A 23,906-nucleotide genomic window follows, 5' to 3' on the forward strand; every position below is an offset into this window, starting at 1 on the left:
GATAATTTGGCTGTCGGCGTTCGGTGAGTGAAAAGAAAACTTATGCAAACTTCTTCGAATGGGCCAACAGTTTTTATCCCGTTTGCAGAACAGCAGAGATAAGTGGGAAAAGCCTCCTCCGTGCAGCTCTGGCAAGTATCTGACCGCTCTGTCTCTGTCTGTTTGATAGTTTTCTCCTGATGACTCAGTCTTGGCTCGGCTCACCTCGGCTGATTCCAGAGCTTGCCGAGGGAGGAGGGAGGAGGGGAGGGGGGGTTTGAAGCGATGCTGGGATGTAGGGAAGGGCTGCTGGTAGACAAGGGCAGAATCAGCTTTGTTTACTCTCCACAGCTCAACTCCTGGGCCGCCGGCCCTCGGCTGTCAGACACGGAAATGAACATTTAAGGTTTGCCGGGGTCTCTGCGCCGCGTTGGAGCTCGCTGGGAGTAAAAGCTCCATGTTCTCTAATCTCACTCATCCCTGCCCACATAGCGGGAACTTCACAGTAACTTCTGTCATGTTGGCCAACGTGGGACGACTTGAGAGATTACAAACTGTGAAATCTCTTCTGTTTTTCTTTTTCTTCTAAAAGAAGAAAGCTCCACCCTCTCGCCCCCGTAACATGCACCTTCATTCCCACATCCGCCACTCCTCATTGAATTACCCAGATCCCCCCTTTTGTTTATGTCTCTGGAGCTCCTCACTCAGCGCAACTCTGCACCGTGACTGGACCCCTTTTTCGAACTCTCTCATCACTCCCCCCCTCCCCCCCTCCCTCCCTCGCTCCTCTGGCTGCTGCCCACGACTCTGCCGCGCGGCGAACCGTTCCGCCGAGGTTTATTTAAATCCGACTCAGAAGTTTACTTTACCACGGCCCTATCTAAATAGAGTCCGCCACCTCTTTTACATGAGCGCGGCTCTCCATTAGCAAGGCAAACAGCCCTCGTGTCACTGGAGGGAATGTATACAGTCACAAAGAACAGAGAGCAAAGGAAAGAGGAGGAGGAGGAGGAGGGGGGGGCTTCATCCTGCAATCCATCTCCAGTGTTTCCTGTAGGGACTCCTTACTGTTTACTCCCGGACTAAATTGCCCCTGCTCTTCTGGATATTCTGGGGTATTCTCATCCTCAAAGTGCAGAATACAGCTGGAAGGCACACGGGGAGCCAAAACACGCGTCACAGTTTTTACCTTCCCATTGAGGCCACACACCGCAGCAGCCCCGGCATTCCTAATGGAAAATGCAATCGCCGCAGTTTTGCCCGGGTTGCGTCTGGTAAACCGCCGTTTGGCCAAGTCAAGAGGGCCGAAACGAAACATCTCAACCCATGAACGTTAGGATTCTGTAAACAGAGGACACCGCAGTTTGAAAACTTCTGTTTAATGTTTTGAAACGGAGGAAGAGTAATGATTTTCAGAGCTTCCAGACTGATTCAGCAGCTCCTCGGAACTCTTCACCAACACTTTAATGACCTCGGTGCAACTTTTCCGAGCTGCACCATTCATTTTTGTCTTATTATTTTTTTTCTCTTTTTCAGTCTTTTAGGAGAAGGAAGTCATTAAGACATGATTACAAATGGGTCCTAATGAAAGGGCAATTAGAAGCACACTTTGACCAGGCTCATTAATTGTAATTCAACGCAAACACACCATGCTCAGGACCAAAAGCCAGTTTCCGCTTCATTAAAGAGCGGATAGTAATTGCCTCGTCCTTTATTGGACAGTTGAATAATTTCAAAAGAAGGGGGAGGACAAAGGGAGGAGGATAAAGCCCAAAGCAGATCATTTGAAATATCCTTATTGGTTAATCTCTTTTCATAATGGAAGTTTTTTTTTTTTTTTTTCCACGGAGGATCCTCACCGAGCTTCGGAACGTACGTGGTGTGATTTCAGTTGCCACTCGCAATTCTGATTTCAGTGTTGATAATGCAAACCATTTCCTTTCCTGCTTTCTTTTTTTTTTTTTTATTGTTGTTGTCAACTCAGCACGGTGAACTTATTGTCTTGACGGTAAAAACCTGAGCCCCGTATCCTCCTCCTCCTCCTCCTCCTCCTCCGGTGAGAGTTCAGTGACTCCGCTCTCAGCAGAGTGTCACCCACCGCTCGAGGACGAAGCCCTCTTCCATAAACACCGCGGCGCTCGTCGACGCTCCGCTGCGAGAGCACAAAGAGTCACTGACAGATTGTCATAAGCGACTAAGGCGGAGTGAGGGAACGGGCTGCCGGGGCCTGCTCCAGAGGTTTGTAGAATTGCTAATGTGGAACATATGAAGCTTGTGCCGGGGTTGTGACTGCCAGATTTCATTATGCCACCTCTCTCCCCGCTCATGATCTCACTGCTGAGGCACGCTCGTCTGCAGCGAGGCCCGCAGTCACTCCGCAGCTCGCAGCGCCGCCGCGCATGAAAGACGCTCCCGACTTCGGCTGTTTGCATGTTTGCAACTTCTGCTGATTCTTTCTAGGAGTGAATAAAAGCGCGTGAACATGACTTTGACGCACAAAAGGAAGGATTTAGATTTGGGTCTGTTTCATTTTTGGTGTTGAAGATACTAAGAAGTGTCTGACCTCTTGAAATGTAAATTGTTTTTTTTTTTCCCCAGATTCCTCTTATAAACAAAGGTCAAAAAAGTTAGAGCAGGTTTGACTTATTTTACATTTCTGGTAATCATATGTGAATCTGAGTAACAGATCATGAACTATTAAATCTGACACAAGTTCTACTGTCTATTCACTAAAACAAATGTATTAACTCTTCACTTTTTTCTTTTTTAGCTTTTTGTCAAAAGTGGTTTGTTTCTTCAAATTTAATTTGAGCTTTTCAGATTGTGAAATGAATCAAATGTGCAACCAAATTAGAGTCAGACATGACATTAGGACTTTCAGAGTTTTATGCACAGCAGATGCAAAACGGCAAAAAAAAAAAAAAAAAAAAAAAAACATTGTAAACAGATGTAAAAAAAAATAAATAAATATTCAATAAACAAACCAGAAAAAAATTAAGGGGAACTTCCTTCTTTACTAAAAAAACATTTCGCAGCCAGGACTTTTCGACTTCTACTTAAGAGAGTCTCGTGTCCTAAGAGAAGAGCTCTAACAGCGCTGACTTGTATACTGTAAACTATTTTTATGAGCGGCGGTGTTGAGATGTTGCAGTTTATGATGTGCATGGCCGGGTTCGTGTCCTGGTGCGACTGGAGATAACTGTTTATGGTGTGTTTTATGGAGACAACAAAATGACAAGTTGATACTGACAAACTTTTGGAGGCTTTTTTCGTAACTAGAAACGTTTTCAGCAGACAGTTTTATTACGAGATTGAAAATTCAACACTGTCAAGATAAAACAAAAATTGCATATTTTTCTAAAAAATCCACTAGATTTAGCACATTTTTTTTTCTGACTGGCCAACTGTGTCTGGGCAATTTTTTTGATCCCACTTTCCTCCAGAAACGTGACGCTGAGCCTTTCATCTTTAATCAGTCGGCCACGAGTCGCAGTTAAAGAAACCCGAGACCGACTACGAGCGCTAAAGGTTTGGAAGCCGCCGCCGCTCGCGTGACGGCAGGCCCCCTCCCCGATCAATCCCCTCCGCGCCGCCCCTCCTCTTCATCGCGTTTGCTTACGCTGAGACCTCAAGCTGTTTGGACATGTAAATAACACTTTGGGAGACTGTTTAGCTAAGCTCAATGGGAGTTGCTGTTGACTTTTGGAGCGCTTTGCTTAATTACAGGTCCCAGATTGTTTCAGGTCTAATGGCCTAATTACCGCTGTATAAATTAGCCTAATGTTCTTGCTGTGCAGAGCTTTCTGTACTGTATGCAACACTGGAGAGCAGGGAGATAAAAAAAAAAAAAAAACAGTCTTTATTCAGTGAAGAGCAATAGTGTGAAAGCGGGAGAAGAAAGCCAGCAGAGAGGTTAAATAACAGAAGAATGTTAAGTGCCGGCTTGCCAATCTCTCTGCCATTCATCATATACGCACGGCTGGCAGATCACACTCTGCCCTTCCTCTGTGAATCAATAGGTTTTTTTTTTTCCTCTCTTCCGCTATGTTCTCCTTTGTTTTTTTGTTTTTTTTTTCCTCCTCCAACTCTCTGCTCAGTTGCGCTCACACACCCTTGAACACGAACGGTCTTTCTGTGGGTAAAAGTAATTAACGCCGGGGAGAAGAGAGAAAACGAGAACAGAGGAGAGAAAATGAGCGGTAAAAAGCGAGCCGTCTGCACGATAACAGGCTTCCCGTTGGAGTGTACATTCCTCCGCCGCTCGCTGTCAGATGTAATTTGTTTGTCTAGACTGAACAAGTCAGTCAATGCCCGTTCTTTCTCGTCGTGGTTCTACACGTCTATGCATATTTGCTCTGGGACTTAAAGTGAGAGCAGCTCATCTCTTTGTGCCAATGTTTGCCAAGTTAAGTGCGGGCCCTCTTTTTTTTTTTTTTTTACCCTCCCTCCAAGGATTTGGTTTACTCATACATCATTCAGAAGATATGCAGCACTTTTCATGCAAAACCTTATGATTTAAACTCGCCGTTTCCAGTAGGGCAGGGTTTATTTGCCTACTTTAGGGCTGCAACAGAGACACAAGGGGAAAAGAAGGGGAGATCTGGGGTTCAGGGGAGGCCCAGGAGTTTTATTTCTTGATGAAAATGAAAGGTAAAGGGTGGAATTTTGTTAATAACAACACATCTTTGTGAAGAGAAGTAAATATAACTGTAATGCAAACAAGAGTGAGTCAGAAACTATAAGCTCTATAAAGATTGTTTTACATCTAACAAGCACAACATGCTCAAAAAATGTTAATGGAAACACTTTTCTATATGAAGAACATGAAAAAAGCAACTTTGTGTTAGAAAAAGCATCATGTTATTGCTCATTTGGTAGGAGGAAGATGCTCTGAGGCAAGAAGAGTGCTGCTTTTAGTTCTTTATGGATTCCAGCACATATTAATGATTTTCTATAATGTGAAAAAAAACCTCAAAATTTTGACAATGAACTAGAATTCTTGTCTTGTCATGGGACAAACACATATTTCACAGCAACATATGAAAGACGTTTACGGAGCCAAATCAATCTTCAGCTCCTCAGCAGATGGAGGGCCCTCCTCCATCCAGCCTCAGTCCTGCACCTTCTTTTTCAATTCCCTCTCCCTGAATCCCAGTATGGATCAGGAAGTGAAGGCCAGGCCTCAGCAGAGCAACAATCCATCTCCTATATTTGCAGAAATTCTCCAGATTGGGACAATCTGGGGAGCAGAACAAAGAGCTCTGCGTTGGCCCTTTCCCCCTCGCTCCACACCCTCCAGTCTCCGCTTCCCCACCCAGCTGGGGAAAAGACGCAGCGGTTTAGCTACTGAAACGCAAAGCTACACCTCTCACGCAACAACTTCTCCAAACAACAAGACGTTTTGGAGAAGAGGGAGCTGATTTAAACCGCGGGTTAACTCACAGGGACTTTGCTTCAAGCAAGATTGGCTCTCCAAAAATATAAAGCCGCTGCAAAGTCAAATCTTCATTTCAGACTTGGGCTTTTATGAGGACAAAAGTAGATTTGTTTTACCTTTACATGTGGAATATGTTTGTTTTTAAAGTCTCCTTTAGATTCATGCATGAGAGAACATCTATGATAAGGTATTCTGATTCAGTGCAACACATGCGTGAGTCAAGGTCGTATCGGTGACCTTGTCCATGTGACTGGCGCAGCTGCAATCGGACAGAGTGACCTCCAGCAGCCCCGAGTGACAGCTCCTCTTCAGGCCCCTGATGCAGGTGAGGCTAAAACTGCATGTTTCTCCGTGAGGCTCGTACACCTGCATTCTAATGACCTGCACACTGCTTGGGAACGGTGGACAGAGCTTCCATCCTGAGTCATGCTGAGAGGTCGCTGTCCACAGCTGGGCAGTAAAAAAAAAAACTGAAGTTCATTTTCAAGTAAAACTTGTTAAAAACGGTTCTTCTAGTTGGTTTTAACTCCTGACTGTAGTTATTATTATGTAGACTGAAGGCCTTATGATCCACGTCAAGTATTTATGAAAGTGAATTTCCACGGTTCATCCCTCTCCAGTGAGTGAACTTAAAGAAACCTGGTGGTGCAGGAATCAGACAGAGGGATTCAGCGCTCTGCGGGGCCAGATAGCGCCTCATTCTTCCAAACAAATGAGGTCTTATGAGTGCACCGGCATGTGCAGCTCTCCCATTCTCCTTTTCTCTCTCTCTCTCTCTGTACTATTTGTATCGATGTCACCTTACCCTCTCTTTCACCCTCTCGCTCACTCTTGCATCGTTTTCCTAATTCTTTGAGTTAATCCCGCGTTCGGTCTCTCTCTTTCTTTGCCTCGCTCATTATTCAAAGCACATGCTCCTGATCTCTCCCCTTTCCCTCCTCACAGCATCCCAAAAACAAGGACAAAGTTGTAATCCATTTACTGCACCCCTGTCAACAGATTCCACCCAAATAATCCTAAAAGACTTACAACCAGGCCTAGGTACTATCAAGGGAAGGGGAGGAAAGAAGAGGCAGAATGCACCGGGGAAGGCAAGAGGGAGCTGTGGAGCGAGGGGAAAGGAGGAGCGCAGACGGAAGGAACTTGTGTCACAGCGATTTGAGTCTTTGTCACGCAGGTGGCGCCCAGGGGTTCCCTCGGCCCGGGCAGAGAGACAAACCGGGGCCCGTGTAAACCTTAAAGAGGATTAACCCTGCCGGAGTGCTTTAATGAGACCTGAAAGTGCCGGGCACCGGAGAGCCCCGCTGATTGAGCCGCGCTCCGGTCGGATCCCAACGGTCCGCCGGCCCAGCGGCCCAGCAGCGCTGCCGCAGCCCCGTGGCCTACAGCTGCCCGATCACACTGAGCCACATCAAAGCAGCCCGTCTGGGAGAACCCCCGAGATGGGAGGGAGGGGGGAGAGAGAGAGAGAGAGAGAGAGAGAGCCTGGATGGAGGAATCCCTTATCTCCTCCTGAGAGGATGCTGCTCTGTGGTGCGAGATTGTCTGGAGCTGCCACCTGTCCCAGGCATCTTTGAAGGCAACACTAAAGCCTGTGATGGGCCTGACCTCCTTGAGCTCCCATTCTTTTATGTCTCTCTTCATTTTCTGCTTTGTTACATCCCCCCACCCCCCACCGCCTCCTCCTCCTTCCTTCCTTTTCCCCGGCTCCCCGGTTCTTCTCCCTTCTTCTAACCCCCTCACTTACACCCTCTCAGTCAGCTGTGGCTCTCTTTCCTCCAGCGGTATCTCACACTCAGAAACATTTTAATTACCCCGTGTTCATCAGCCTCCCCTCCATGTAGAACAATATATACTTGTGACCCTCCAGAGGCGAGCGCGAGATACGGGTTGTTGGTGAAAGGGATAAGGGTGCTTATCTTCGCCACGATGTGAGAGGAACGCAAATAGAGAGAGAGAGAGAGAGGACTGATGAGATTTGGATACACAGAAAAAACAAACATGTTGAAAGGCCTGGAAACTCTTGATGCTCCCGCAGAACACAGAGGTGATTATCCGACTGGAGACTACAGGGTAACTTAAGGAAGAGGAGAACAGGCTCGTAGTGCTGTGGCTTTAACCCGACAGCCGAGAGGAAGCCCCTGTCAACGTTTGTTCTGGTAGCACAGTGCCTGATGTTATTGTTGCCTGTGGTGTTTGATGCAGTTTATTCCCCCCTTTTGGAGGGACATGATCCAACAAATCTTCATTTTAAGCCTTCACATCGACAATGTGCCATTGTTCCTGCATCCCTCTGCGACTGGACTGACTTAACCAACCACACTTGAAAAGGCGTCGGTGACAGATGTTGCTGCGATGATACTAAGAAATGCTGAGTATTGTTTTTTAAGCATCTTCGGGCTCTCCGGAAATGCTACTTAATTCTTCTCAGCCCCCTCTGCATTTAATCTTGTCATTGTTAATAAGAGCGACCATTATTCGGAGATGTTCGGTTTCACATTCATCAGCTTTGCCATAAGAGCGCCGCATGACCTTAAGATGGTAGGAAAGTGCGTCGTCGAAGCACTTCAAAACTCCGCTTAACCCTCTTAAATCATCAAGCGCTACAAAGGGGCATGTGCGTGCGAGTGTGTTGCCTATCTTACAGCATGAGATGCCTCTAATAAGCTGTATAAAAGGGGATCATCTGATTATCCCTGGTGCGCTGGACCAAGGGGCCGCGGCGGAGCGCGGGCCCGTGTTGTTCTTTCTTGATGAAAGGAGGTGGATGGAAGGGATCCCTCTCCACTGCCTGCAGTGTGCCCCGGGCTCCTCTGCGCCGGCACACCGCTGGGGGACGACGCCGTGCCACCGCGCTCAAAAAGCCAATATTGAAACAATCACAAAGACAAACACTTACCCTTGAAACAGGCACGTGTCCTCTCACCCCAGGCTCCCCTCTGTACTCCCCGGCTCTTTGGGGGGAGGACGTTTGAACCTGCATCCCTGCCAGTTGTCACAGTTAAACCGACTAGAGACTTGAAAGTTTGCTCTTTGAATGTGATTTCACAACAGACCCACAACTTCTTTTTTTTTTTTTTACCCCCCCTTCTGTATGCACGCAGTTTATCGCTCATTTTGCTTTTCTCCTTTTATTATTTCAAGCCTGACAGACGGACCTTTCGCAGTTCCAAGCCCTTTAATTAACTGCAGAGTCCGGAGCTATTGCAGCGCGGATCGCAGCGAGTTTGATGACAGCCGGCTCGCTCAGTTCACTGGTCAGCTGCGTTTTGATATAAAGTCAGACGGAGTGACGCCAAGGCGGCGGATGGCGTGCTACGGCCGAGTGGACCCGAGATCAGCTCAGCGCAGCAGTTTACAGTTTAACCTCTGCGACCGGACGATCCACCACCCCGACTACACCCTAAAGCCCCAGGGCTGGTTTCACATCGGGGCTCAGTGTTCTCTGCAGCTTTCCCAGAGTGCAGGTCGGCTGTGATCCTTGCGGCGGTCACCTCTGGCCGGGCTCAGAGAGCAGGGTTAGCGCGATACATGTGAAGGAATCCTCTGGCCAAAAGCTCTACACCTCCACTGCCTTCAGCTTAGCTGGGTTGGTTTCTGAGATCAGTGGAGAACAGCGAGGCTTTAGTGAAGGGATTAGGTCCGAGCACCCAGATCTGGGTTAGATCTTTGAAAAGAGGGAAACCAAGGAAAGACTGAGGACACAAATAGGTCATTACTTGTCAAACCAGTGGACTGTATCACATATCATGGCCTGAATATCTTGGATTTTCTTCATATTCTACAATTTCCCAATGCAACTAAAACGGTTGTGATTATTTTCTTAAGCAGGTCTTTCTATTGTGTTTAACATCCATTGCATTTCTATATTCTATCTCAAGAACATCTGCTTTTATGTGCACTTTAATAGAGGGTCTAATTGATTTATGCTCTTTAACTAGTTTCAAGTGCTTTTGACATGCAACTAGTTGCAAATAAAATCCTATACAATGAGTGAAATACCTCAAAATGTCTGATGTGGGTGATTGTCATGATGAAAATATGTTTAAGCTGCACTTATTCTTACAGACAAATGTCCCTCACTGAAGCTTCCACATGAAGATACAAGCTTGATATTAAATTTGAAGCACGTCTCGAAGAGAACGACCCTGGTGTTTCCAGTCTGCTTCCACCAGTTCCCTTCTATGACAAAGATTCTATACAGTCACAAAGCGTGTGTTATAGCACACATGATTACCAAAATGCTCAAGCATCATCTCCTCTTGCTGCCTTCCTTCCAAGTTTGAACACAAGCAAGAGAGCCACTGAAAAGGATGCACTTTATTCCCTCCACGGATGCATTTAGGCTGGCAGAGAAGGGCAGCACGGAGACCGTTTAAAGAAGAGGGCGTCTTCAGAGGATGTCGACTTGCTTCTGCCAGCGAGTGGGCTCACTTATGCTTTAGGACTGCTGACCGGCTAATCAGCACACAATGTAAACAGATGTCAACGCCGTGCATCCCATTCATGCTTCCATACAATTATAAAGAAAGATTTCTCCCTCATTAATCCTCATCTCAATCCTTTCTTTCTGATCCCACAGCCAAAGCCTCATGTATTAGAGCGTTGGTAAGAAGGATATGGACTCTTATCCAGTGTTTGCCCAAGAAAAGCGGCTAAGACTTTAGGCATCGCCACGATTAGCTAATGCTGACAATAGGAGTTTCCTTGGTGCCTCCTCCTTTCTGGCCTGAAGTGGGTTTAAAAACCAGAGTAAACACAGTCTTAGGCCAACGACGCAAGAGGAGTGGGAGATGGCAAGTGTGGCTGAAAAGCAGAGATTTACCCAGACCCCTGAAGATAAACCCCGCAGCCCCCACTCCTCTCCCCTCTCATTGCTCAACTCCCACACCTCCCGGCGTTCCGCCGCCACGCTAACGATCCGGCAGCCAGGTGTGGGGAGGCGGCAGGTGCCGCCGCATTTAGGCACATTAACTACTGACACACACCAGTGCTAAGAGTAATCGGATTTACCTGGCTGTCTGCTGCGCGGCGTGGCGCGGCGTGCAAGCACAGCACAACGGCTTAGAGCCCCCTCTCCATCACACACACACACACACACACACACACACACACACACACACACACCTGGGATGAATTTAGGAGGTGACAAAGCCCTCATAGAGAGGCCTCGCCACTGATGGAGTGTGTGAGTGTCTAACATGTGTGTGTGTGTGTGTGTGTGTGTGTGGAATCAGAAACCAGAACAGGAGCCAGCGGCTTTTTTACACCTTGTGGTGCTGGAGTGGCGACAGATGCTACAGGCTTCTGGTTCAAAGCTGCTGAGTGGAGGTGAGGGGAGGTGAGGGGAGGAGGGGGTGGAGGTTTAAGGGGACCTTTTTCGTTCTTGCTGACCCTCAAGACGTGGCGGCGCTCATGGGGATTGAGCTCTGGTAGCGGGTTCAATCAGACAGAATGGGACCGCCGCCTTCAGGGACACCCCGTGTCCTCAACACCTGGGGCCAGGAGGAGGCGTTTTACACAGCGGGGCTCTCATCTCAGGTCATATGTCTCCCCAAACACAGCAAGACAGGAAAACATCAATGAACAACACCAGAATTCATTCACTTTCTTAACCTGTTAGTGTTGATTTATCATTTTTTCGGAGTGATTCCTATTTATCTGGAGTGACAATTCATTTTACCGATTCTTCTTTTTGTAATCACTGATCATCTGGTTTGATGCCCAAAGGTCAAAATCAGACTTTTTTTTTGGGGAGGGGTGCTGTAAAAGGAGAGTAAAATCTACGTGCATGATACATATGTAGCTTTTTGCTGTTATCACAGTGCCGTACTCTACTCTGCTCCACATGATTGCAGTCTTCAAGCCTCTTGAAGTCTGGCTGCACAAAGAAAGCCTCTTGAAGCTCTACAGCCCTTTTGACTTTTTCTGCTGCTTTTGAACTCTCCATTACAGACTGTGACTTTTCCGCATGACCCCATGCCTCTGAATGACCCCCCCCCCCCCCCCCTCCCCCAAAATCCCCGACCCTCCCTGCCCCCCCCACCCCCCCACTCCTGCTACAAGGCTTCAGTGGTCTGGAACCACCAGAGCTCCTTCACACATCCCCACACACATACATAAAATGAGAAGTGGCAGTGTTGCTGAGTTAGGTCAGGATGTAATGGGCAGTAATGTTCTGCCCTCGAGGGCCCTGTCCACAGCACCATCGCCTACTTTTAAGTAACCTTTCCCTTAAAGAGGCACCTTGGTGACTCCCAGGCACCCAAGCAGGGAGCAGCGGCTAATGAAGTGGCTGAATAAATAGAGATACAGTATAACGTCGGGCTCCACTGGACTTTTCATTATTGCCACTGGATTAAAAATCCTTCTGCCCCGCTCTGTCTGCACCAATTCAGTGCCAATATTACCAAACCTAACAAGCCATCACATCAAATCCTTGTCAGCAGGCGAAGTCTTGGCTACAGTGGCTACCAAATTAACCCCCTAATCAGGACTCTTACTCCCCTAACATCTATCTCCTGTTCTCCCTTTCCAAATACACACAGCTTCACTTTTATCTAACCACTACTGTCTATCTGACCTTTGTTTCGAATTATCTTCACTATCTCACTCGGGCCGCGGTTCTTCCCTCACCTCAATCTCTTGAGCTTCGTCTCCGGTAGTCTCTCTCCCGCTCTCTCTCTCTTTCTCTCACACAGCCTCCGAGTCCCAGAGAGAGAGAGAGAGGCAGAGTAGGGGGTGGTGAGGTTTGACTCGGCGCTGCTTTGGGGCTTTGAAGTGTGTGTTGATGAGAGAAAGCGGAGTACTGTGTTCAGACAGGCCCCTAATGAGGGAATTAAGAAGCTGCGCCGGCCGTTCCCCATACTAACTTCCCAGGCACAAAAAACAAGACAAGCGTGCGTGCATGTGTTCACAAGTGTGTGTCTGGATGTGTGCGTAGACAGCGAGCGCGAGCGCAAGAGAAGGGCTAATCTGTCAGACTTAATCAAGCATCTGGCAGTCCTGCCTCTCACCTACAGTAAAGAGGCAGGCTTGGCCTCGGCGCTCCGGGTGCTACAAACATGTCCTTGAGCTGAGGAGTTCCCTAACTTTTACACAGTCGGCTTACAAGTTTTCTACTTTAAAAAAGACAAAACACAACAAAAACAAAAGCATTCTGAGGTGAGTGGACTTACGATAGTGTGAGTCCAGGTAGCCGTTGCGGGGGTCCATGGCGAAGAGCGTGCCCCGGTACGGCAGGGCATGGTCGGACAAGTGGGGCAGGGAGCCGTGCAGCTCCTTCTTCAGCAGGGAGGGGCGCTCCTCCGTGGAGGTGGAGGGCTCTTCGGTCACGCTCCGGTCGGGGGCGCCGGGCGTCGCGGCCTGGGAGCTGATGGCATTGCGCCTCTCGCGGTGGTAAGGCGTGCCCGAACTCTCGTCCTCTGCTGGGGGGGGGAAAGAAAAGTTACAGATCTGGCTGTGAGGAAGTCCGTTTACATAAAGTGAGCAGTTAAAGAGGGAGGCGGGACGTCAACCGTGCACATCTGAATCCAATCTGATACATATATGTGAGTTTATGAGCAATTTGTGGACAAGTATGCTTAAAAAGGCCAATTTCTCAATTATAGAAATAACACAGGAAGTATGTTCTTAAACTGAGCACAGTCTGCTCTCTTTATACAGAAACTGATTGTCATGGAGGAGGGAACACAGGCTTTCTGCCCACATTCCAAACTGCCCATTAATAAGCGTCGTGGTCTGCATCAACCCCGCCCTCCTCCATTCTCTCCTCCGCCCTCCGCCTCACCCCCGCCGCCCCTCAGCCCCCTCGCTCTCAGACTAAATCTCTCCGTCTAACCCAGAAATCAGGTGGAGTGGGGTCTCTGGAGAAAGTTTCTTGGCATGCGGTGTAAAAGCGGATAAATGTGAGCCGAGTTCAAGGGCTGAGCTCCGCCAAAGACACATGACCTTTGACCTTTGGCCAGACCTCTGATCTGACATATATGAGGGTTAGCCAGCCTCCTGACCTGGTATTAGTCCGCTCTGCAGTACGATGCCATTGAGAGCAATTCAAAGTGCTGTGGCATATCTGGGAATCTGTCAGACTTATTTTATTGTGGAACAGACACGTTTGTGTATTTACTCATTACTTCAAGACTGAAATGCACTGAGAGGTCGAAAAAAAATGTTTAGAATATTGACTAGTTTGAATATTCAACTCCAAGCCAGATGTTTCTTGGCGAATCAATTTCATCTTGTTTCTTCCTTTTGTAAACAATCTCTAGACTACTAGTATTTCAGTGATAAATGCATGTATTTTACCTCCTTTGCTTACACTGATTACATCTAGACCCTCCAGATAAATACATAAGTTTGTGCAACCATTAACTTTTTGCCCTGAGGCAGATTTCTAAGTTAAACCCCACTGTTCCTGATCTCCATGTTTATCCTTGGTTACAGAGAATGCGATCATGGTTTCACCGCCGACGCTGCTGGTCATCAGTACGCTCCAATGTTCCTTCCTGCATTAATGTCCCTGAGTGAGAACCTGGCAAAACGCCGCTGTGCCGGCGCCAGAGGTTCTGTAGTATCAGCAGGCCAGCGGTGTGGAGTGGCTCCCCCACTACGTGCTGCAACCCAACAGCATCCCACTGCCAATTAGAAACAGAGGAGCGGGCCAGATTAAAGAGCGCTACCTTAAGCACTGGAGAGGGCTGCCATAGTGCTGGACCACTTCACAGAAGAACAGAAGCGATCAGAAAGGAGGAGGTTAAGAGAGAGAAACAGAAAGAGTGAATGAGACTGGGAGTAGCATGAGGAGCGACCCAAGGGTACTGCTTTTATTCCTCTCTCTCTCGTCTCTCTCTCTCTCTCTCTCTCCCACATCCATTACCTGCGTTCGGGCCGGCGGTGCTCGGGCGCAGTGCTGGCAGCAGATTCAAGGATTCTTAACGCGGAACTGACAGCCAGAGAGGCAAGTCGCTCTCATCCGCGGGAAATGACAGTGTCAGTTATGATATAAGTATTTAATCCTATACGGCACAGCCAGTGATCTTATTAAGGGAATAATGCAACTTATACGGTTAAAGCTGGATTAATAGGTCTGCGCTTGCAAAGCGCAATATTAACATAAAGGGATTTCGGAATTGAGTTCATCTCCCGACATGGATTGAGGAAGTCGAGACCATAAAGCGTGGAGCAAACACTGCTGAGGGAAGACCTCGTAGCGATGTGCAGCTCTGTTTACCCCAGCATCTTCACATCTGAAAAAAAAAAATCCAGCGTAACGTTTTTAAAAGTAAAATGTGTCTAAATATTTATGAGCTCGTCCTCTCGTACTTATTTCCACACACAGCTTGATGCTTTATGAATAGATTCATTACTTCTGTGTGATTTAACTTATGAAAACAATCTAAACCGAAAACATCAAATTGTTTGCATATTTCTTGTCCCTCCTGCCGTTTTCTTCCTCGGCGACCCACACTGCGATTCAAGATCCGTCTGTCTCCTCGCAGGGAGGTCAAGCAGCTAATAGTTCAATCACAGTACTGTCACAGTCCTACCATCCCCCTGCATTCACCCTGGCAAAATGAAGGAGGGGGGTTTCTCCATTCCACCATATACCAAGTTAAGGGGCTTCATTACTTCAGTTCATAGCACCTTAAATGGTTAAACAAACACTCTGCAGCCCAAGGGTCAACTGACTGTTTGACTCCGCAGTGGAAGAGAGCGAGTCTGGAGTCAGATGTTTCTTCTTGCTGCCTCTGCGCTGCCTGCCTTTGCAGGAGGAAAGTTTTCGTATCCTTATAGCATGTCGAACATCTGTCAAGAAATAGAGCTAATGAAGACAAGACCTGACACAGGTAAACAATCGCAACTTTGAAAAGTTCAGCCCTGCAACACTTCTCTAACTCTGACCATCCGCCCAGCAGACCCCTTTCCCTTTCTCCCTCCCTCATTTTTCATTCCTCTTTTATTTCCCTCTCTTTTCCCATGGTTGCCGCATCCAGTCCGCTACCAGTTTGCAGGTCTATTCAGCACAACACAAAAGCAGCAGGCCGGTCCTCTGTGGACCAGAGGAAAGCATGCCTCTCAAAAAAACAGAAAAAAAAGAACTATCCCGCTCTCTCTCTATGGTGATTGAATTTCTTAACATCTTTTCAAAAAGCGCTTAAATGCCTGGAGGCGAGAGGAAGAAACAAGCTAATGGTGGATGGGGAGCACTGAACAAATTTCAGAGCCCTTTCCTGCTCGCGTTTGAGGTTGAAAGCGAGCTCCTGCCTTTCAAGTTTCAAAGTCCTCCTTCCTCCCGCAGTGTCACTGAAGGATTTGAAAAGAAGGTAATTGTGCTCACTGCCGTCCTGATCAGAGCACACGCCCCGGCTCTAGTATTTCAGGAGCTTTCTCTGCCACTATAATGGTACCTGGTGCTCCATTCCTGCATTCTTCCTCCCTCACTACTCTTTCTCCTCTCTCTCTCTCTCTCTCTCTGACCCTCTACAGATGCACTCTCTATTGCTCTCACTCACTTGGTTTCTATCGTTCCTTCACCCCCAGCAAGCCACTCATTAAATCCTAAAACCCAGGTTTCTCCCTTTTTTCCCCTTGTCTGGGCTCTCCATTGTAAGATTCTGCTTCAAATACCTTTCAAGAAAACACTATGCATGCCCTTTAATGTGCTGGTATGAAAGAGTGCGTGGATGCAATGACAAAGTGAAATTTTGAAAGAGATAATGAGATATGGAGTGGGGCCAATACCTCTGAGTGTTGGGCTCCGGGACAAGGAGGGGGCTAAAGTTAAGGGTGCCCAGCCAGCTCCAAGAAACAGAAAGTGAAACAAAACACTTGGCTTGTTGTTATTGAAGGCATTTTCTTCAAGGCAGAGGTTAAGAACGGGGATTGTTGCTCCTCCACATGCCAATCTGTCCCTCACTCTTAAACATTTGCCTTCCAGCTTCAGCGCGAGTGTCTTAAAGCTGGGACATGCGTGTTTCAGGGGGGCGCACAAAGGGCCACAGCACACTGCAATGCCGGTTTGTAAAAGCCTAAAAATCAGAGGAGGAGGTGTTGTTGTTGTACCTCTGAGCCAAAGCTAGACTTACGCTGTTTTCCACCTTCTAACTTCTCAAAGCACATTCACCAGTGGCACAAACAGGTTTTGGCTGGGGAGCACATGGACGAGCAGAAGAGGAGTGAAGGATATACAGTGAAATCACAAAGCACTTCTTCAAAGCTCCTCTCCTCCTGTGCAATAATCTCTTGCTCCTTTTTTTTCTTTCTCTTGCAAATCAACTCCCGGGTAAGACTCGAGACTAGCCAATTAACAATGAGAGGGGGAAGAAAAATTCCAGCAGCTGGCTGGAGTTTAATAAGAGCACCTCTCCAAGCAGCTTAGGCTTATGTACCTGATTCACCGGCCCTGGCACCGGCGCTAAAGACAGAGGGAATCATTCACGATTAGCGCAGGCTGAATTACAAGGGGGAGAGAGAGAGAGAGAGACAGAGAGAGAGAGAGTGCTCAAACTCAACAAAACCCAACAACAAGAGTGTGGAGGATTATGGCAATTGTGTGAGGTATTTTTCTGATCAACTTCTCGGCTGATGAGCTCAATGCCACGGGAAGCTCGGCGCCTTCGCCACATCAAGGTCTAGTTCTGCACAGCGAGAAGGTGAGCAGCTCTGAACGGGATTTCAGTGTTCGGCTGAAAATGGGGGCCTTTCCAGCAACTTTTCTGACAGCAAAATTAAAATGTCAAAAGGCAGAAATAAGTCAACAGGATCATATCCGGATTTGTTGGGACTCAAGATACTTTCTGACATTCTGGAAAACTTGCAAACATAAAGTTCACTCCCTCAAACTTTGCACTCAAGTCTGATTTCCTCTCTGTAGAGAGGGAATCAGTGGCGGTACATTATTTACACATCAATGTTCGACTGATGTTTGGCTGAATTGTAAAGAGAGGTCAGGATGTTCCCTCTCCTGGCTAACAGTCTATTGTGAGGTGCTGATTTCCCACACTGCACCGCAAATGCCCTCTTCAATATTCATCTAGGCAAATTCAGCGACTCCCACATCTCAATTTGGCTCTGACCAGCCCACGCCCCAGCCCCCTGGCTCAGCACGCCGCGGTCCCAGCCCGCTCTTTCTCTGCCGCCGGGGGTCTGCTGGGACGCACCCGGAGCTCAGCATCTCGCAGTCCCAGCCTCCAGGCCCCGAGGCTGGGGAGGGGCAAAATCAAAGCCTGCCTGGCTCTTTCCTCCTTCCCTCCGCTCACCTCAAATCAGCCTCACAGCGGGGTTGTGTCGTGCCAAGCCTCCGCCAGCCCCTAGCTACCCCTCGCTCGCCCATTAGGGGCACAGGCCCACCATAGAGCAGCCCGAAACCCCACTACCGTTTCATCAGGGCCACATTGTGAGGCAGCAATGAGCATTGCAGTGAGAGGGCTGAAAGCTTGACTCTAAAATGAACACTGATGCGCTTTTGACCATGGATAGTTACGGCTTTTAAGGTTTTTCACTCAAAGGGCACCTTGGGCCTGCATTCTTTGAGGAATCAAACACCGAGAGATGCATTTGATCAAGGCTTCAAAGCAAAAGATGCCATTTAGCGCTCTGATTGGCTCGGATTAGCATTGCTTCAGATGGTCACACGCCAGCTACCATCAGCTGTAACCTGTTAGTCATTTATAATGTCCTCTGCAACAATATAGAGTGATTGTGTGTGAGGGCAAGCGGGGGCAGAATTAAGTCCTCGTGGGATAGTGGGTCGGTCTTCTACGGTGAATCTGGGCCAGCCGCCCACCAGAACGGAGAGGGCCAGCTTTCCACAGGGTCTCGGTGTTGGAATCCCACTTCTGACACCAGAGTGATCCGGACCAAGTCTGTGGCACTCAGATTAGGAGCGGCTCGCCAAGAGAAATGGATACTCGGCCAAGGCAAAGAAACACAGCGCCAACAGTTTGGATAAAACTGAAAAAAATAATACAGCAATTTCAAGCACATCAAATGTGATCCAGAATGCCACTGTGGATCTTTTCCACCTTTCAGTACTGAATGAAGTCATAAAAGTCTTTCACTCAACTTTTATTAGTTCAAACTTGAGATCTGCACTGCTGTATATTCTGATGTTAACACACACACACAAAAAAAAGACTGATTCATGAGTGTTTTTCTTGAGAAGGAAAGCAGTGCGTTGTGGGTATTCGTGGGCATTGCGCTGACACTGAGGCCCTCATTAAGATAGTTTGCCAGCACTTACGAGGAGTTGGATAATTAGACACTTCAAAGGCACCTGCCCACCATCCCATGGGGGCAAGAATCACCGCCCCCCACCCCGTTTAAAAGCATGTTAGCTCATATCTGAGGCTACCAGGCTAATTTAACTTTTGACATTTGATATCTGAGGAATGAGAGGGATCAGCCATTTAGCTGGAACAGGATTACCCCCCGACACACCCCCTCCCTCTCCCTCCTCCTCAACCCCAAAACCCCCCCTGCACCAGTCAGGCCGGATTCATTAATTTTCCCGCTAAGCACTTTATCAATGACTGGTGAACATCTGAATCCAGAGTGGACTGACTCTCTCTCTCTCTCTCTCTCACTCGCTCTCTCTCTCTCTCATGGTGATTAGGCCTGTGGATGTTCAGATCTGTCTAATTCACTGCCGGCTCTATTACTGCAGAGTCTTTTTACACCTGCTTGGCAGCTCAGTAAACAGAAGAGAAACTGTTTTACGAGTCATGTCTCTTTGACTACATAAACATTAAGCTTGATTCTTTTGAAAGCTGATTTATAATACTTTTACCAAGCAAATCATCTTGATCCGAAACTACCACTAGAGGCATCTATTGACCAGCACTGACCCAAACTCCTGCTGTATTAAAGTAATAAACCAACACTGGGCAATAACAGGCTACATTTGCTCAAACGATATAAATGATTGTAAATCTGTATTATTGAACCGCTCCTCAGCCAAGTATATTTAAATATACTCTGCGATCTTTGACACAGCACAGGTAGAGAGGTGTTGGAAATTAATTCCCATCCATAAATCTACATTAGTCGCAGTCTAATGCATTCTGCTGAATGTCTACATTACAGGTTGAATCAGGGGCTACGCATGAGTGTGACGGATTTGGGTTAAATGAACAGCATGCCTGGAGCTTTGATGCTGCAGCTGGTAATGCTTACAGTTTCTAACCCGTCACATTGGGACATGAGGCCTTTCTACCAGAGAGCATGACAATCAGAATTCCAAACTACAAGCCAAACGCCATAAAAATAACACTACTTAACTGACTCCTTCAGCCTACTCCCACACAGAGGGGCTCTTCTGCGTGAGCACTAAGTCACGTTCAGTCAAAAGAAATTAAACAAACAACCCTCTGTGTCATTTGGATACACTTTTTTCTTTAGAACTTTACATGCCGATTAACTAAACCAACATTATTGTTTTTTACATCCAAATCCACAAGGCGCCGAACGATTTCACAAGTAATACTTTGCACATTTTCACAGCAGAATTCTGCACATGCCCCCAATCTGTGATATAAACGGCAGCAGTCGCTCATTTCACAGGCCGTCATTCACCCCTCTTCACCTCCCTACACCTGAAAACACAGGTGAGATGTGGACCGACCACTTCATTACAGTGCTTCCTGCAGGCAGAGAAAGCTCTGCAGATTAGGGGATCTGCCAGGTTGGCCAAACAGACTTAACCACTGGCTGCTGGGAGGAGGCTGAAGGTTGGAGGTGACTGAGGAAATGAAAAGACCCGGGGTTTTCGGTGTGATTAGCTAAATGCCACTATAATGCAATGAAAAGCACAATGTAAGGTGAAAAGTTGCATTGCAGGTCTGGACAATACATTGGACGGCTGGAACAATGGTCTCATGTGTCACAGGTTAGCTCAGCCAGTCGGAGTTAAATGTCATTGTGCCGCTGCAAAGCTGAAGAATAGTAGACGGAATAGTTATTTGAGGAGTTCGGGCCTCCAGATGTTAAAGTTCTATTACTTTTCACCAAAATAATCTTGGGTTTAGCGCAGCAGGCAAGGCTCTGAGGCTCATTCAAATAGGCATGAAATCAGGAAATACCTTAATCGAAAACTCTGCAAACTCATGCACACTTTCAGAAAGGCTGTGCACGGCTTTAGAGGAGCATTGATGCATGAAACATCTGACCACTGACCTTAAAATTCACCATTAATGGGAGCTGAAGCTAGAGTTTGCACTTTGTAGGAATGTTTAACCTTTGCCAGTTTCTCCATTTTTTTACCGAAAGAGCCATGAGTGGAGCAGGGGCTACTTATTGCTTTCTACTAAGGTTCCACAAACAGAATCTGGACTCTCATTGCAAGTAAAATTGCAGTTTTAGGACATAATGGCAAAAAAGAACTTAGTTATTTGCACTTATTATGCAGTTATTTTCAAGCTTTGCAGTCTACACATGGCAGTAGCTTTATAAGGTCATCTAACTGTTTCTCGTCTTCTTGTTATGCTACAACAGTCATTTAAAATTACTCTTAAGGCCCTGGGATACGAGCCAGAACTCTCCATGTTGAAAATCTGATGGAGGAGTAAGTTATCTTGATGGCTTCCATCCATTCAAAACCAAACACTGAATAAATGACGTAAACGTGTCGTATTTTGGCGGGTCGAGCAGGTCAGTTTTTAGCCCCAATCTCATCAACATGGCAAAGACACTGAACCCCAAGCTGATCCAAACAGGGGCACGATAACAGTCGTTACAACTGATGCCCCAATGCTTAATTGCGTGCACTGGATTGGTGAACCTGATGAGTTTCAGAGGTAAATTACATCAATTAAGTAAAAGTCAATTCACCATGAGGCTTCAATCTTTTGACAAAAACAACTTTATGCAGCAGAGCAAAAGGTCTAATCGACAAAACTCACTGGACCCCAAAGCTGCCAAGTCTTGTGAGGTATAACGCTATCCAGTCCAGTTTGTCATTTCATTTCCCCACAAACATGAGCTTGTTGTAAGTACCAAAATTAAACAACTATTTATCGTGAAGCGAATGAAGTTTGTTCTTGGAGGAGTTGCTGGTGGTGATCAAAGAAAGCAGAAAAGGGGATAAAATAGATCTCCAGCCACATTGTTAGTGCACGAGAGCGAGAGCGCGACTGGCCGTTGGGGGATTTATGATGACACATTTCATTACAGTCATTTACTAAAGTACACAGAACATTTCTTCCTCAGAGCATTCCGCTTTTTAATTACACGATGTTTACTTTAAAGCCATTATCCCTCTGTTTTTCTCATCATCCCCCCTTCAACACACTGTCCATTTACCTCTCTTGCCCCCCCGACCCCCCCCATCCCTCACTCCTCTGTGCCCTCCTGTTGCTGAGCCCTCTGGGTAATAAGCTCCCCTTATGTATGACCTCTCCTGTCACTCCCACCAGAGGAATCCCGGCCTCCCGCTCCAACCTCGTCTCCTTCTCTAATCTTTTTCTCTATATTAATCCCACAATTGGCACATGGACGGCTACTGCAGCTCAATTGACATAATCTGGTGTTCTTATGGGAATAATTCAACAGGATGAGAGAGGCCCTTTAAAATTCATTCAAGCAAAAGACTTGAATGCTTCTGTCTACTTTAGGATTCACCTGTAGCCCCCGCTGCATTCCTTCTCCATCGCTCACTCCCCGAGTTTTACTCCTCCATATCCCACCGCCTGTATCTCATTCCCACTTTCTTCCAGCTAATTTCTTCTCACTCATGCCTGGATTATCTTTTCCGCACCCCTCTCACACTCCCAGGTCTTCTCCCAGTTCCCATGTCTTTCCCAAATCTCCTCAATCTCCCCTCATCCTTTTTTCCCCTTCACATTCCCTTCCCTCCCTCTCTCCATCCACTACCTCCCTACACCCCCCCCCCCCCCTCCCCCGATCCGCGGTGGGACTGCTGGACTCACGCAGCCCCATGCTGAGCCGCTCCAGAGCCAAGCCAGAACAAAGAGCCCATTGAGCCGAGCAGAGACATAATGTGGGCCGCCTCTGACAGCTCCGAAGATGAAGTCATGAGGTCGCCAAACAGTTAATAATGACAGCCCATCCTCCAGCTGCACCGTGTGTGTGTGTATGTGTGTGTGTGTGTGTGTGTGTGTGTGTGTGTGTGTGTGTGTGTGTGTGTGTGGGTGTGTGTGTACAGTTTGGCACTGTTGAGGAAAGTGAGAGAAAACAAGAGTGTCTGCATGCGCATGCATGACTGACTACCGACAGCCTGCAACTGGTGTGTACATATCTCAGAGCATGCGAATGGATAAAAAGCTTTTAGGACCGTAATGAGATACTCCGTGACACTCAAAAACGCGCTCAATCACTTTTTGTAAATACCACAGAGGAAAAACAAAACCGTCAGAGAATTGCACTTTTAGTTTTGGCCTGGCTCCAGCTGCAACGAGGAACACCGCCCAGCCCGCCCCGCCCCACTTTCTCCCTTATTGGAGTCTGTCTGGCGCAAAGTCTGACATGAGACACATCTCCCCGGGACCGGAGCTGTCGCTGCGAGGCCCACACTCCGAACATCATTAGGCTCACAGCTCCAGGTGAGATCAGGCAGGGGTGGCGAACGCTGGTGAGAGGTGCGAGTGTATTTGTGTCTCTCTCTGTGCGCGAGCGTACATCTGGGAGAGCTGCTCCAAGTATTAATCTCAGTGCCACTGAATGGCCGGGGCCCATTAAAATGCCTTTACAGGACCACTCGCTTGTCAAGGGGCCTCCGGGCTGAGCTGTGCGGGACAGAGGAGGGGAGGAGGAGGAGGAGGAGGAGGGGGGGGGGGTGAGGATGGTGAAAGACAACTATGCAATTGATTAACATTAGAAGGACTTGCTCAAGTTCAAATTGCACGGCCCCTCCGCTGTAAGCTACAGACATTTGTTTCCCCGCAAGTAGAATGTTTCTTTCAAACCCTGTCTCTGCTACACATCTGAGTTCAATTCTCCGCATGCCCTCGCTCTGAAAATCAATTCCTCCTCCTCTCCTCTGCTCTTTTCCTCCAGCTCTGCGAGCAGACCAGGGCGAGGGGATTACGCTGTCCCTCCCCAGATCCGAGCAAGACAACAAATGGTTCTTATCAACTGACACCCCCCCGCTCTCTCCTCCCGCCGAACAGGAGGAAGAGGCAGGAAAACTGGCCAGGCCGCTTTGTCAGTGGATGTGTTTCTGGGGCTCCGTCTGCCAATCGTGGCAACTCTTTTCACACTTAGAGCTGGAGCTATTTACGAGAGCCCTGAGAGAATACATGCACAGCACCGGAGGGTGGGAAGAACCGAGGGGAGCGAGAGAGAGAGAGAGAGAGAGAGAGAGAGAGAGAGAGAGAGAGAGAGAGAGAGAGAGCTGCTGCTTCTCAACCTCTGCTTCTAATCAATCACCAGAAATCACTGCCATGGTTTCTGGCCTTTGATCCTGGCTCCTCTTTCGCACTACGAGGGAGAGTGCTGGGCGGCGAAAGGGGAGGGGGGAGCAAGGAGAAGGGTGAGA

At 47.7% G+C, this 23,906-nt stretch overlaps 1 protein-coding gene across 3 annotated transcripts in view; it reads right to left on the reverse strand.

Annotated features, from left to right (window-relative positions):
- gli3 (GLI family zinc finger 3) overlaps nucleotides 1-23,906 on the reverse strand; it is an 88,759-nt gene that overhangs the window by 41,465 nt on the left and 23,388 nt on the right. For 2 of the 3 annotated variants that reach the window (XM_030099410.1, XM_030099411.1), the window contains exon 3: nucleotides 12,595-12,843. In XM_030099410.1, coding sequence (XP_029955270.1) covers nucleotides 12,595-12,843 — 249 coding nt within the window. The remainder of the gene's footprint in view (nucleotides 1-12,594; nucleotides 12,844-23,906) is intronic. The other variant, XM_030099412.1, reaches the window with a different exon arrangement.

This window comes from Salarias fasciatus, chromosome 9, assembly GCF_902148845.1.
Source record: "Salarias fasciatus chromosome 9, fSalaFa1.1, whole genome shotgun sequence".
Classification (NCBI taxonomy): Eukaryota; Metazoa; Chordata; class Actinopteri; order Blenniiformes; family Blenniidae; genus Salarias; species Salarias fasciatus.